General features: G+C 43.3%; 1 protein-coding gene across 2 annotated transcripts in view; it reads left to right on the top strand.

The window, feature by feature from the left end:
• The window catches only part of Fbh1 (F-box DNA helicase 1), a 39085-nt gene that overhangs the window by 21699 nt on the left and 3189 nt on the right, over positions 1 to 14197 (top strand). For both annotated transcript variants that reach the window (XM_059263491.1, XM_059263490.1), the window contains exons 9-19: positions 1322 to 1490; positions 2192 to 2414; positions 3347 to 3434; positions 3520 to 3606; positions 4476 to 4612; positions 6646 to 6745; positions 6835 to 6956; positions 8509 to 8584; positions 9340 to 9537; positions 10030 to 10155; positions 11875 to 11981. In XM_059263491.1, coding sequence (XP_059119474.1) covers positions 1322 to 1490; positions 2192 to 2414; positions 3347 to 3434; positions 3520 to 3606; positions 4476 to 4612; positions 6646 to 6745; positions 6835 to 6956; positions 8509 to 8584; positions 9340 to 9537; positions 10030 to 10155; positions 11875 to 11981 — 1433 coding nt within the window. The remainder of the gene's footprint in view (positions 1 to 1321; positions 1491 to 2191; positions 2415 to 3346; positions 3435 to 3519; positions 3607 to 4475; positions 4613 to 6645; positions 6746 to 6834; positions 6957 to 8508; positions 8585 to 9339; positions 9538 to 10029; positions 10156 to 11874; positions 11982 to 14197) is intronic.

Below are 14197 nucleotides of genomic sequence, written 5' to 3' on the forward strand. Positions count from 1 at the left end.
TGGAGAGGCAGGCCATATCAATCTGCTTAACAGGGTTCAGTAGCTCCCTAGTCTTGTAGGGTGATGTCTTGAAGGGCCTCTCTTGGTTCAGCCCGCTTTCCTAAATGTATAGTCACTTGTGCCTCTGATCTTAGTCTCCTGAAATACTTGCAGTCTTCTCTTAACTTTGGCTGATGATATTTTTTTCCATCTGCAATCCCTTCCTGCTGCTTTTCTACTCTGATACCCTGCTGGCCACATTTGTTAAACACGTGCAGTGGCCTGCCGTGGTGCTGGTTCCAGCAGCATTCTGTGAGGTTGGTTAGATAGCCTTATTTTATGAAGACATTGACATGCAGAGAGACTTACTTTAGTTCAGATAAGCAAGTGGCAGAGCCAGGATCAGTTGAATCTGTCTCCGGGATGCCTTCTTTCCTCCCTTCTTTCTCCTCCCCACCCCATTTCTCTTTCTTTTTCTGTCGTGCTGTGTTGACTCTCGTCACTTCTGTCTCTTCCTGATGAAGGCCTTTTTAATGATTTGAATCCCAAATATCTGATTGCTGAACTCTTAATGTAACCAGTTTGCTAATTGATCGAACCTAATTACCGTAGTACGGTAGAAGTAGCCATCACGGACATTGTTCTATAAATGTCTGCTTGTTCCACGAGCATCTGCAGAGCAGCCTTCTTAGACTGGGAAGGAGGAGTCATGTTCCCAGAGTCTCACCTTCCAAAGGAGACCATTTTTATTTCTAGTTCTCACTCTTTTTCTTTTTCCTGCCCTATGCTATCTTTACATTCTCATTTTGTTACCTGGTTTTACCTCGTGTTGGTGTTTATTTCTAACTAGATTATCTTTCTATTATTTCTCATTGCTTGGCACATAGGTGACCATGAAATAAGTATTCAGTCAATATTTGTTAAATGAAACACAGATTGAATAGCTGAATAATTGGATGAATGTTAGAAAGAAGAGCTGGTGGATCAGAGGACTCCTTGAGTCTTCTGTATGTTCTGGCCTCAGAGACATGGATGACCACTAATGCAACACCAGCTAACTGCTGCTGAGTTCTTGCTTCTGGGGACTTTGTCCTCACACACTCACAGAACAAGTCAGTGAGATCAAGCGGCTTGCCCGTTCCTGCTTGGCCAGAGCCAAGATCCCAGCCACCTTAATCTTAGGTGAGGGGGTCTCCTACTCCTTTCATGGTACTACTTTTATCAATATTGATGTTAGTCTTAGGTCAGAGGAAGAATAAGCCTGAGAAAACACCCGAATGAGGATCCTGGTGCATGATTTGTGTAGTCAGAGGGTCACATTCTTTCCTCTTGGCTTCCACAGGCACTGGGAAAACGTCTACCCTGGTCAAGTATGCTGAGAAGTGGTCTCAGAGCAGGTTTCTGTATGTCACATTCAACAAGAGCATCGCAAAGCAGGCTGAGCTTGTCTTCCCCAGCAATGTCATCTGCAAAACCTTCCACTCCATGGCCTACAGTCACGTCGGGCGAAAGTGAGCATCTCAAGTGCTGGCGTCATGTCCCGTGGCCACTGTTGTCATGTGATGGTCGTTACGATCATACTCTAAAAATTATCATGCTGTTCTCACTGTGTAGAAGCAAGAGATAGAAAAAGAGCTTTGATATTGTACTTTTGCACTATAAAAATACTTGGTTTACAAATCGCTATCTCACTGAGAAGGAATTTGTGTTTCTCTGGAATCCGGGCATTAAAGTTCAGTATGTCAAATTCTGAAGAGTTTTAGGCACTCCTGGGGAGGGTGAAACTCTCATACACCTGAGGCTTTGGGGGCATGAAGGCTGAACTGTAGGTATCTTGTTGGGTGGGGGAGAGATTTTTTTGGAGCATGAACCACACCCAAACCAGTAGTATCTGCTGTGAGCTGATTCGTACCACTCTGGGTTGTCATTTATGAGTTCATAAAAGTTTAGGGCAAGCCGTCTCAGTTCAGATGTGGTTTTTTGGTTTTTAAAACCTCTCCTATGTATGATACCTGGAATTAGATTGTCAGTGATGAGAACTAGGGATACGTAAATACCACAATGCCTGTGAAGCCCAATGGTTTTCTGGTTTTTAAAACCTCTCCTGTGTATGATACCTGGAATTACCTTGTCGATGATGAGAACTGGGGATACAGTAAATACCACAATGCCTGTGAAGCCCAATGCCATTCACTTGGGGTATGCATTACAGGTACCAGCTGAAGAAGAAGTTGAATCTCTTCAAGTTAACACCCTTCATGGTTAACTCCGTCCTTGCTGAAGGGAAAGGTGGATTCATAAGGGCCAAGTTAGTGTGTAAGACTTTAGAAAACTTCTTTGCATCAGCTGATGAAGAGCTAACTATCGATCACGTGCCCATTTGGTGCAAGAATAGCCAAGGACAGAGAGTCATGGTTGAACAGAGTGAGAAGCTGGTGAGTCCAGTGTATTCAGAATGAGGGAGGGACCTGGTATGATCTTTGTCTTTCATTTCCCCAGAACCCCTTCTAGAAAGTTGAAAATGGACAGGCAAGACAAAAGCCTGTCATGACAAGTGGGAATCACGTGGGATCTTCTCCTATAAGGAGCAGGCATCTCCCTTAACTCTCGTAGTAGTCCTGCTGGGTTTTTGTTTGTCTCTGATTTTGGCGGGGAAAGGGTCTCTGTGACCCAGGCTAATCTCAAACTCAAGATCCTCCTGCATCAGCTTCCCTAGTGCTGGACCACAGACAAGTGTCTGTTTTATCACCCACCTGAGTTTCCCACATACCAGGTAAGGACAGACACAGAAGGACTTGCCCACAGTTTGTAAGAGCTCAGTTCTTCCTCAGTGATTGGGAATCTCCTTTCTTTTTTTTTTTTTAATGGCTCTACACACATTTTGCTTGTGTAAAATCCGTTCCCTAATAGATTTTTGTTGTTGTTGTTTTTTGAGACAGGGTTTCTCTGTGTAGCTATGGAGCCTGTCCTGGAACTTGCTCTGTGGTCAGGCTGGCCTTGAACTCATAGAGATCCACCTGCCTCTGCCTCCCAAGTGTTGGAATTAAAGGCTTTTGCCACCACCGCCCGGCTAGACTTTTTTTTTAAATGTATTGTCAGCAGTGAGTCTACAAAAACAGTTGGATCTTTGTGATTCATCAGCTGTCGAGGTCTTTGATCTTTGCTCTGCTGGAGCCCCAGCCTCACACCCTCTGAGCGCTTGAGATCTCAGTGTTAAAACTCTGTGGAGCCCTGGAAGGGGTGGTCCCCTCTTTTCTGGGATGGCGTCTTTGCTCCCACTGTATTATGTGGAAGCAGAAGTGTGATTTCAGGGTACTGTCTCTTCCAGGGTCTTAAACTTTGGGTTCCCATGTCACTTGCTTTTTAGAATGGTGTCCATGAAGCAAGCCGACTTTGGGACAACATGCGGAAGCTGGGGGAATGCAAAGAAGAGGCATACCAAATGACACATGATGGTAGGCAGCCTTCCTAGCATGGGTGTCTGTTAGATGGAGCGGCTCTGCTTATGAGTTATGACTCTTGGTGCCTACTCTCTTCTAGGCTATTTGAAGCTCTGGCAGCTGAGCAAGCCTTTGCTTGCCTCTTTTGACGCCATCTTTGTGGATGAGGCCCAGGACTGTACCCCAGGTGATAAACTATTTAGGACATCAGTAGTCTCAAATACATAGAAACAACATCATGATTATGTAAGAGGACTCATACATGGAATAAGTTGGCTGTTCTTATTAGTAATGAAGAGGAGCAAATGATTCTTAGTCTGTCAGAAATTAGACCTAAGATTTCCATAGTTGTCTGTTGCCCACGCCTGAAGTAGATTTATCTTCCTCCATATGTTTTACTAAAGTTGTCCTTAAGATGCTGAGTGACTACCTCATCAGAATATAGGGACCTAGCCTCATGCTGAGTGAGAAATGGTAGTCGTTAGAGGGAAATTTTGTGTTACATGACTAGTAGATAATAGACAATATTAAAAATTTGGCCTCCTAGGTAATTTGGAGGTGTTATAATGTTAGAATAGAAAATAACATTTGTCTGTATATTTTCTTACAATCAATTCACCCAGGACTAAAAATAATCTGTATTCCTAGTACCAGACAGTATGCCCAAGATAAAATTGTGCCCTTTTTTTTTTCGTTTTTTTTTTTTTTGTTTTTTTTTGTTTTTTTTTTTTTGGTTTTTCGAGACAGGGTTTCTCTGTGTAGCTTTGCGCCTCTCCTGGAACTCACTTGGTAGCCCAGGCTGGCCTCGAACTCACAGAGATCCGCCTGGCTCTGCCTCCCGAGTGCTGGGATTAAAGGCATGCGCCACCACCACCCGGCAAATTGTGCCCTTTTATAGAATGCCTGCCCTGTAGGAAAAGAAAACTTTGTTGTTTGTCTTGGGCTGGTTTAATTTTGGTTTGTTTCCTTTCTTAAATAGGGGTTCTTTTTGTGTCGCCCTTGCCATCGCTGATTGTTGCCCTTCGGGTTTCTCACTTCTCCTCTTATTGGTTGCAGCTATCATGAACATAGTTCTGTCTCAGCCATGTGGGAAGATCTTTGTAGGGGACCCCCACCAGCAGATCTATACCTTCCGAGGTGCAGTGAATGCTCTGTTCACAGTCCCCCACACCCATGTCTTTTATCTCACACAGGTAAGAGCTTGTGCTGCTTCTCAGGCTCTAGAGCATGTAAGCAAGCATTCTGTTTTCCCTCTTAGTTTTTAATGTGCCAGCACTGTGGAAGGTGTATTTTATTTTCCACAGATAACAAGCCAATATATTATTTTAGCTAAAGTCCATGGTTCATTCATCTATCTTTAGTTTTTGCGCTTTAGGACTGTGCCTTATGGACAGCATGCCTGCTTCTAGTTTTCTTTAAAGTGACATTTTATTAGACTTAACCTTGCTTTTGATGACACTGATAGTTTTTAGAAGTACTGGTCAAGTAGTTTTAGAGAGTGTGTGTATATGTGCTGAGACTTCTCAGGTGCTTTTTCTCATGGTTAGACAGGGTTATGGCTTGGGCCATCTCATAGTTTGAAGGGTTTATATTATCTATTTGGGATGTGACTGTTGATGCTAGCTTGGATGTACTCAGGTTCCTCCACTGCAAAGGCCCACACAGAGGAGTGAGCGTTGGAGCATCTGTATAAATTATCTGGAGTTATGTAAAAGAGATTCATATTTTTCTCTTCCATTACATGATAGCATAAGGTTGCTTGTTTTTTTTAGTCATATATCAATGTTTATTTTACAAGTAATTTGATCTTGATTTACTCTGAATAGTTTTATAGCAACAAAGTCTTGTTGAAAGTCATGTTTTCCTCGTATTGGTTGCAACTATGTGACATGATTCATGATGTAGATAGAGACATAGTTCATGAAATAGACAACATGATTACTGTTCACCAAAGCATGCCTTGTTTTATTATATTATGGATGCATGGGGAAAGGCAATGAATAACAGAAGTTTGGGAAGATTGGAGTCTTTCTAGCAGATGTGGTCAGGAAAATAGGGTCTAGGTAAAAAGGTGATAGGAGCAGCATGGGCCAAGGCAGAGAAATACGGAGTTTGTTCATGTTGGCTTTGGTTTTTTTTCAGAGAAGAACTCACTATATATGTAGCTGAGGCTGGTCTTGACCTCACAGTCCTTCAGCCTCAACCTCTTGAGTGCTAGGGATTATGGTTATACACCACCACACCTGACTTAAAATGTTTTGTTTTTGTTGTCGTTGTTGTTGTTGTTGTTGTTGTAGTATTGGGGATTGAAACCAAGGCCTGTGCTTGCCAAGCAAGCACTCTGTGAGTGTTCTATATCCCAATCCTGAAAATGCTCGTGTAACAGAGGCTGTACGTTGATGTTGAAAAAGTCTTAGAGGCAAGGGCAAAATCTCTGCCCTCTCTTCACCTTTGCATAATATCAACTACAGAAGATACGACTTGAGAAGGATCGAGGGGAGTTTTGCTTAAAAGTTTACAGTTGGTGTTAAGGGATAGTTGTAGAGATGGCTGTCCAGATAGTGGAGGATGTTGGGAGTGGAGCATTTCTTTCTCTCTGTGTGTTATGCATCCCTTTTCATAGCAAGAGAGCAGCTCAATTAAAGTGTTTGGGAAAGATTAATCTGGCAGAGGAAGACAGAATTGTTTGAGTGTGAGATCAGAAGTAAAGGGGCCAAATAGGCGAGACAAGAAGTTTGAGGGCCGAGCGAAGCTGAAGATGGTGTAAGAAAAGGAAGTGTTGATTGTGTGTGGTGGACACTCCAGGTGGTAGATAGATCATTCCAGAGTTCCAGGGTGGAAAATGGTATTATTGGGGCTGGAAGTTCCTAGCACCCATGTTAGGTCACAACCACCTCTACCACTAGCTCTAGAAGGATCTTTTGCCTTTGGCTTCTGTGGACAACACTGTGTGTTAACATACACATACCCCCACACAGATACACAAACATATTCCTAATTAAAAATAATAAAAGTAAATCTTTAAAAGGAGAAAATGCTGTTGTTAATAGAAACAGTAATTTTTTTCAATCATCAGGCTCCTTTTTGTGTCCATGTGATTTTACTTTAGTGAAGTTCCATGTCCCCTTCCTATGTAGGGTGAATTAGGCCTTGCCAGTGACAGAAGTGAGCTCACATACCTCTGAGCAGGTGGGTAACTGCATTTGTTGTATTTTTTTTCCAACAGAGTTTTAGATTTGGTGTGGAAATTGCTTATGTGGGAGCTACCATCTTGGATGTCTGCAAGAGAGTCAGAAAAAAGACATTGGTTGGAGGGAACCATCAGAGTAAGGCTTTCTGTCGCTTTCCTTTTTTTAACCAAAGTTAATTGTGTTCTACATATTGATTTTTATGGAGTTTGCACTTTCGTCTCCAGGTGGCATCAGGGGTGACGTAAAGGGACAAGTGGCTCTGCTGTCCAGGACCAATGCCAATGTGTTTGATGAGGCTGTACGGGTGACAGAAGGAGACTCCCCTTCAAGGATACATTTGATTGGGGTAAGAATACATTGTTGACTACTTCGCACATAGAAACAGTGCAGAGACCAGACCCAGGAAAGTGCTAGTGTCCTTAGGATCTTGTGCAGGAACGCCTTTGGGTTTTGGACTCTTCTCCCTGGGCCTCCCTGTGACTGGACACTGATTGTGCTATGAGACAGTCAGTGAGTGAGCACTCTGGACCCTTGGATTGTGCTATGAGACAATCAGTGAGTGAGCACTCTCCTTACATGTGACTGTGGAGTCAGGTTCCTGGGTTCTGACGGCTGCATGCTAACCATTAGTGGAACCACAGGTAAGCTATGGCACTGGGTAGAACCAGCTCCCTGAAAGAAGCTAGAATTGAACACCCGTGTGGCTGGGGGCAAGTCAGCACTTGTGTGCTGCATTCTCCACCCAAAGCACAGCAGTGCCTTGCCTTTGCCTGTTTCATGGCAGTGAAAATTCAATGACATGTTGTGGCATGTTTAACCTTGAAGTTACATGAATAAAGGATATTTATGGAAAAATATTTTTGAGGGCCTACTATGTGTTGGGTATTCAGTAAAATATTAAACCATAAAATACCCCTTTCTTTTGTTTTAAAATAAGTATTATATAGAAATTTTGGCACCAAAAGGGAAAAATCACATATAATTCCAGTATTTCCTAAAAGTGTCATTTTTGCTAATTATTTTTGTCGTCCTTAAAAATGTGTATTTTTACATAATTGCTGTTAATGGTATACATAAAAGTACACTTTTTTCCACTCAACATATCACAATTTATTTGATTGTTGTATTGATATCTCTAATATTTCATCTAGAAGTTATAACCATTTTCATTATTGAAAGAAGATAGTAATTTTGGAATATTATCCATGTCGGATATGAAGTGTACTGTTCTCCCTCTTCTATGTTCACGTCTACCCGTGACATGTGTTTTGGTGCTAAACCACACACTTGGTATAAACTGCAGGGTACACTGTCAGTGTTGTAGACGTGACTTGTTAGAGATGGAGTCCTTGTCACGCTGTCTCCTGAGCTAGGCCTGGTTGCTTATGAGTGCTGGAGTCACAGACAGTACCCATCAGGCGCTTCTAAGGTAGAATAGGGCCAAACCCATGGCACAGTCAGGGCCTTTCCTCCAAGAGCTGGTTTTAGATTACAGAATAACTGGACCAGCAGACACCCTCTGGTTGTTTCTCACAAGAAACGATCGTGAGCATCTTGCTTGCCAGCTGTGTTCGGTTATCATTTGTGTCCGTGTTCTAGCCATTGTATTCATGGAAGGCACACTGAACTTGCCTTTTTATTGATGACAAAGCAGTGTGCAGTTGGGGATTTCCTTTCTAAAGCATAGGTAGAGTTTCAGGCAATAGCTCAGTGCTTTCTATTTTCTGTGTGTGTGTGTGTGTGTGTGTGTGTGTGTGTGTGTGTGTGTGTGCGCGCGCGCGCACTTTGGCAATATTTGTGATCTGTTTCTAAGAAACCATCTCATTTCAAGATCCCATCTCTGGATTTGTTTTGTTTTACAAAACAAAACAAAAAAATTCCACTGAAATTTTTTTCAGGGGATTAAATCATTTGGATTGGACAGAATCATTGACATTTGGACCCTTCTTCAGCCAGAGGAAGAACGGAGGAAACGTGAGTGCCAGCCTGGCTTTGGAGCACGGAGAGCAGCCCTCAGCCAGGGTTGGGAAGTGGGCTGGTCCTGAGTCAGGGTTCTTGTTCTTCCTCTGAGGAGCTGGGTTTGCTCTTCTCCTTGAGGGAGATGCCTGGGGCCTATTTTTAGAACTATTGGCAGGTTTTTCCAGCTCCTTCTCAGTCTCATTCATTGCCAATGTTGGTCCTGTAAGCCACCTTCTCCTGCATTCTTCTGCCTGCCTGAGCAGCTACACACCATTCCCTCTCTGGGCCTCAGATGAAATCCTAGTGTTTGTTTCTTTCTTTCTTTTTGTTTTTGGGGTTTTTTTTGGGGGGGAGGGGGGTTTGAGACAGGGTTTGTCTGTGTAGTTTTGGTGCCTGTCCTGGATTTTGCTCTGTAGACCAGGCTGGCCTTGAACTCACAGACATCTGCCTGCCTCTGCCTCCCAAGTGCTGGGATTAAAGGCATGCACCACCGCTGCCTGGCTGTTTCTGTGGTACTTTTCCTCCTTGGATTATGCTGTTTCAGATCTCTGTGAAGCAGATGAGGTTTTGAGCATATGGCTTGTGATGTTCAGTTGGAGATTGTGAGGCCACACTGTACATAATTGCCCAGGGACACACAGTGAGTTAGTGATCCAGTCAGGACTGAAACCTGGGTCTCCCAGCTCTGAGACCATCCATTAAATACCTACAGCTGCTGCCCTATGTTGGCCAACCTCTCTCATTTTCACCTGGCTATGTGTCTTCCTTAGGAAACCTCATCATTAAAGACAGGTTCATCAGAAGATGGGTACACAAAGAAGGCTTTAGTGGCTTCAAGAGGTATGTGACTGCCGCTGAGGACAAGGAGCTGGAAGCGAAGATCGCAGTAGTTGAGAAATACAATATCAGGATTCCAGAGCTAGTAGAAAGGATAGAGAGATGCCACATAGAAGATTTGGACTTTGCAGGTAAGGAAAGCAGCTGTTGCCTTCCCTTCAAGAGGAGGAGCAGGTGGTCTCTTGAAGTATCTCTGCATCTGTGGCTACCAGTGGCTGTGCTCTAAGTTAAGGGAGAGGGACAAGGCTCTGGTGTTGATCCCTAGCACCATGTTAAATAGTAAAGAAACACAGGAGCAGAGCCAGTTATTTCCCCACAGGATCTCTTTATTTGTGTTGCACTTGAAAGCCCCTGGAATAGGATTGTCTAGACCTAGCTCTGCCATGTGTAACTCTGGGCCACTGTGCCTGTATGTCTAAAGTGAGTGTGGGACCTAGTCAAGTCTCTTTGGCCTCTTGGATAGGATACTTTGAGGTATTCCTGGGACTAATTTTTATACTTTCTCGGGCCCTTCTTTTCTACCTGTGCCCTTTTCCTATGCAGGGGCACACCTGCAAGGATGCTTTGCCTCTTGTTTCTTTTCCTGTGGGACCCCCATCTAACGTGCTACATTTCTGTTCTAGAGTACATTTTGGGCACTGTGCACAAAGCCAAAGGCTTAGAGTTTGACACTGTGCATGTTTTGGATGATTTCGTGAAAGTGCCTTGTGCCAGGCATAATCTTGCCCAGCTTCCTCACTTCAGAGTTGGTAAGGAACACTGGGTTGGGACACAGGAGCTTTTGGGATGCTCCTGTTTTATAGTTGGAGTTGACTGCTTTGGTTTGGATGGGATAGGATGGCCTCCTAGTCTATAACAAAAAGTCAAACGTACTCCTACACTTCTGATTTTTAATACTGTGGTTTTAGAGAAGTCAGGCTTCCACAAGGTCTTTCTCTCAGGTGGCTGAAAGGGTATTGAGTCATGATGTCCCTGTGAACACAAGTGCCCATCAGCTTTGGGCTTTGCATCATCAGTCTCTAGGTGTTCCAGCCTCACGCAGACTTCCAAACATCAGTTTACTTACTCACCAAGAAAAAAAGTTTCGTGTGTTGGTTATTATTTGCAGTGCTAGAGGTTGAAAAGAGAGTCCTGCATGTTCAGGCGCTGTATCCAGCCCCCAGAGTGTCTGTTTACCATTGCTGCTTCACCAGTGGATTCTCGAGGCTCATTGTTAAAGTCTGTAAAGCAGGCAGGGTTTTTGTTTTGACTTTAAATCTCAGAATAAAACCATTTTGAGTTTCCCAACCAGGAAAGCTCCTTTAATATTTACATACTTTTTTTAGACACCTGCTCTATTAAGATAGGATTTATACATTGCATAGTCCATCCCTTTAGGGTTGTACATACAGCTCACTGGCTTCTAGTCTGTTCATAGATTGACTGATCCAGTTTGCTAGGTATTGAGACTAGGAGATGATAGATGTGAGGTGGGCTTGGAAATGTGTCTTCCCCGTGATGATGTGAGATAGTTCCAGATTAGAACGAACTAATCCAGATAGACACTGTAGGAAACAGGGAGGAGCATAGACCTTGGTTCAGCTCTGCCCCTCAATTACTGATAGACTCATTTGTGAATGACATACTCTCTGTAAACCACAGTCTTACCATCTGCCTCCCAGACATAAAGTGGGTCAAAACACATTAGTATCCACTGGGTCCATTGCACACATTAGCATCCACTGGGTCCATTGCACACGTTAGCATCCACTGGGTCCATTGCACACGTTAGCATCCACTGGGTCCATTGCACACATTAATATCCACTGGATCCATTGTACATGTTAGCATCCACTGGGTCCATTGCACACATTAGCATCCCCTGGGTTCATTGTACACGTTAGTACCCACTGGGTCCATTGCACACATTAGTATCCACTGGGTTCATTGTACACGTTAGTACCCACTGGGTCCATTGCACACGTTAGTATCCACTGGGTTCATTGTACACTAGTATCCCCTGGGTCCATTGCACACGTTAGTATCCACTGGGTTTATTGCAGATGTTGAGTAGTTAGTTAACATAGTCCTGAGATTTACTGTATAGCAAGACTAAAAAGAAACAAGTTTTTTTTTTTTTTTTTTGGTTTTTCGAGACAGGGTTTCTCTGTGTAGCTTTGCGCCTTTCCTGGAACTCACTTGGTAGCCCAGGCTCGCCTTGAACTCACAGAGATCCGCCTGGCTCTGCCTCCCAAGTGCTGGGATTAAAGGCGTGCGCCACCACCGCCCGGCTAGAAACAAGTTTTTTGTGTAATTAGTTATTGACGATTTTTTTTTTTCAATTGGCATTTGTAGGAAAATTTTGTATATATAGCTAGCAAATGTTGAGAGGCTTGTAAGGCATTAGTGAGGATTTTATGATACCTCATTTAGATGATAAAATGAGTTTTTGCAGGCAGGCTTTTGAATTGTTTGTCCTCCTTTTTTAGAGTCATTTTCTGAGGATGAATGGAATTTGCTGTATGTTGCTGTCACTCGTGCCAAGAAGCGGCTCATAATGACCAAATCACTGGAGAACATCCTGACTCTGGCTGGGGTAAGAGAACTTTCGCAGTGTTTGAGTCACATGTGATTGAGGGATCAACCTTAGGCCTTGAGAGGCCTTAAGATGAGGGTGCTGGGTGGGCTTGTAAGTGTGCCAAGACAAGGTCACTAGAGCAGGTAGTGTTCTAACCAGTGAAGTGAGAGAGTGAGTTCGTGCCAGACTGCATAGGTCTGTTTTGAAAGTCAGTGGTTTTCATATATTTCTTAATTCTGCATTTGCTCAGCCAGTTCACATTTCCTGGGGAAAAAAATGACAAGTTCGTGTTTTGTAACTACACTTTTCCCTTCTACAACACCCCCCCACACACACACACACACCCCTACTCCTTTTGAAATGGCAGCTGCTTCTAGCAGTAGACTTTTCCAGAAGAATCTACCCTTCTGAGGGACATGAGTCTTTAGGTATCTGGGCCAGTTCCCCTGTGGAGATGCACAAAAGTGAGCTCACTCATATTCAGTCTTCATGCAGTTCTCAACCTTTGCCCTCCACAAATAACTTGCTCTCCATTTGTGCCCTATTGCTGTCTCTGTCCTGGTTTTCACAAGCGTAAGTATAAACAGTTTAGTCTTACCAACCTTGAATTTGCATTAAAAGTCACTAATGTTCATCTTTCTCTGAACCAAAGATGCTTAAGCCAGAAGTCTAAACTGTAAATGTAAAAGCCAGTGGGAGTGTTTTCTTCTTTAGTGTCTTAGTCAGGTTTTCTGTTGCTGTGTTGAAACACCGTGACCAAAAACAATTTGGAGTGGAATGGGTTTATTTCTGCTTATGCTTCCACATCACAGTCCATCACTGAGGGAAGTCAGGACAGGAACATGGAGGCAGGAGCTCATGCAGAGGCCATGGAGGAGTGCTGCTTTCTGACTTCCTCCACATGGCTTCTTGAGCCTGCTTATAGCACCCAGAACTATGCCCAGGAGTAGCATCACCCATAGTGAACTATGCCTTCACACATTATCAATGAAGAAAATGCACTAAAAGCCCACCTAGTGGAGGCATGTTCTCAATTGAGGTTCTGTCTTTTAAAACGACTCTAGATTGTATCAAATTAACAAACCTAGCCAGGACACTTATCTATCCCACAGTGTAGATTGTACAGAAAGGCCATTTACCTCTTGGCATCTTTTCTCAAGGAGACAATTGGTGCTCTAGAGTTTAAACATTGCTACTTAAAGCTTTGAGCCTCCACAGCAGTTAGAAGAGACAGTTACCAGATTCTAGTTGGGGGCATTCAGTGTCCCAAAGTTCTTAAGTAGTGGGAGGAAAGACCCTTGGTACTCATTGTTGAATAGTGACTGTGTCTCTCCTATGCGCCAATCACCTTCTAGGTACTAGAATTTCATTGGTGCATAGGAGGAATCCCTGTCTCCATAAGCTGCATCTAGATGAAGAGGTAGACAAAAAAATACATGAAAAGAATCCTTTTCATGTGCTTGTGGAAAGATGTCAGAGCTTAAAAAAGAGAGCCTTTGCAAGTAAATCTTTTATATGACATCACAACAAAATTTTATGCCGGATGTAGTGATGTATGTCTGTAGTTCCTGTACTCAGAAAACTGAAGTATCAGGATGCTTGGCACCAGGCTGGGGAACATAGTGAGACCCTGTTTTAAATAGCACCAAAACAGGTATGCAAAAAAGCCTTTGGCATAGGACCATTTAGCTTGCATTTTATTTAGACTTTTACCTTCTAATCCCCATTAGCATTTTCCTTTAAGCCTCTGAGATAGTCTGCCTGTGGAGTTTGAAATCAGCTACAACGTATTTTCTAAAGCTGGCCTTGACCTGTCTCTCACTGCTTATGACTCTCATCACAACTTAGAACCCACGCTTTTTTTTCTTAGTTCACATCACCTGGGTCACCCAAGTACTTTTTCTATGAAGTATCAGATAGTAAATATTTTATGCTTTGCTGGTCACGTGTTCTCTGAGGAGTAACTTAGGCCTCCTGTGTGTCACAAGAGCAGCCCTGGGTAGGCCACTTCATGTATGAGTGTGTCTATGTTCTAGTGACCTTGATTTACAGATCAGGCCTGGGTCTGGATTTGGCTCACTTATACTTTGCTGACTCCAGTTTAGATCTCTAAACCAGTACCCCCACGAGGAAAGCAGGGTAGCAATCTCTTCTGCAGGTAGTTCCTGTTATACAGTTCTTTAAATTTGGCTATACGTACTTTTTAAAAAGGATTTATTTTTATTTGTGTGTAG

The sequence above is a fragment of the Peromyscus eremicus genome, chromosome 5, assembly GCF_949786415.1.
Source record: "Peromyscus eremicus chromosome 5, PerEre_H2_v1, whole genome shotgun sequence".
NCBI classification, from domain to species: domain Eukaryota; kingdom Metazoa; phylum Chordata; class Mammalia; order Rodentia; family Cricetidae; genus Peromyscus; species Peromyscus eremicus.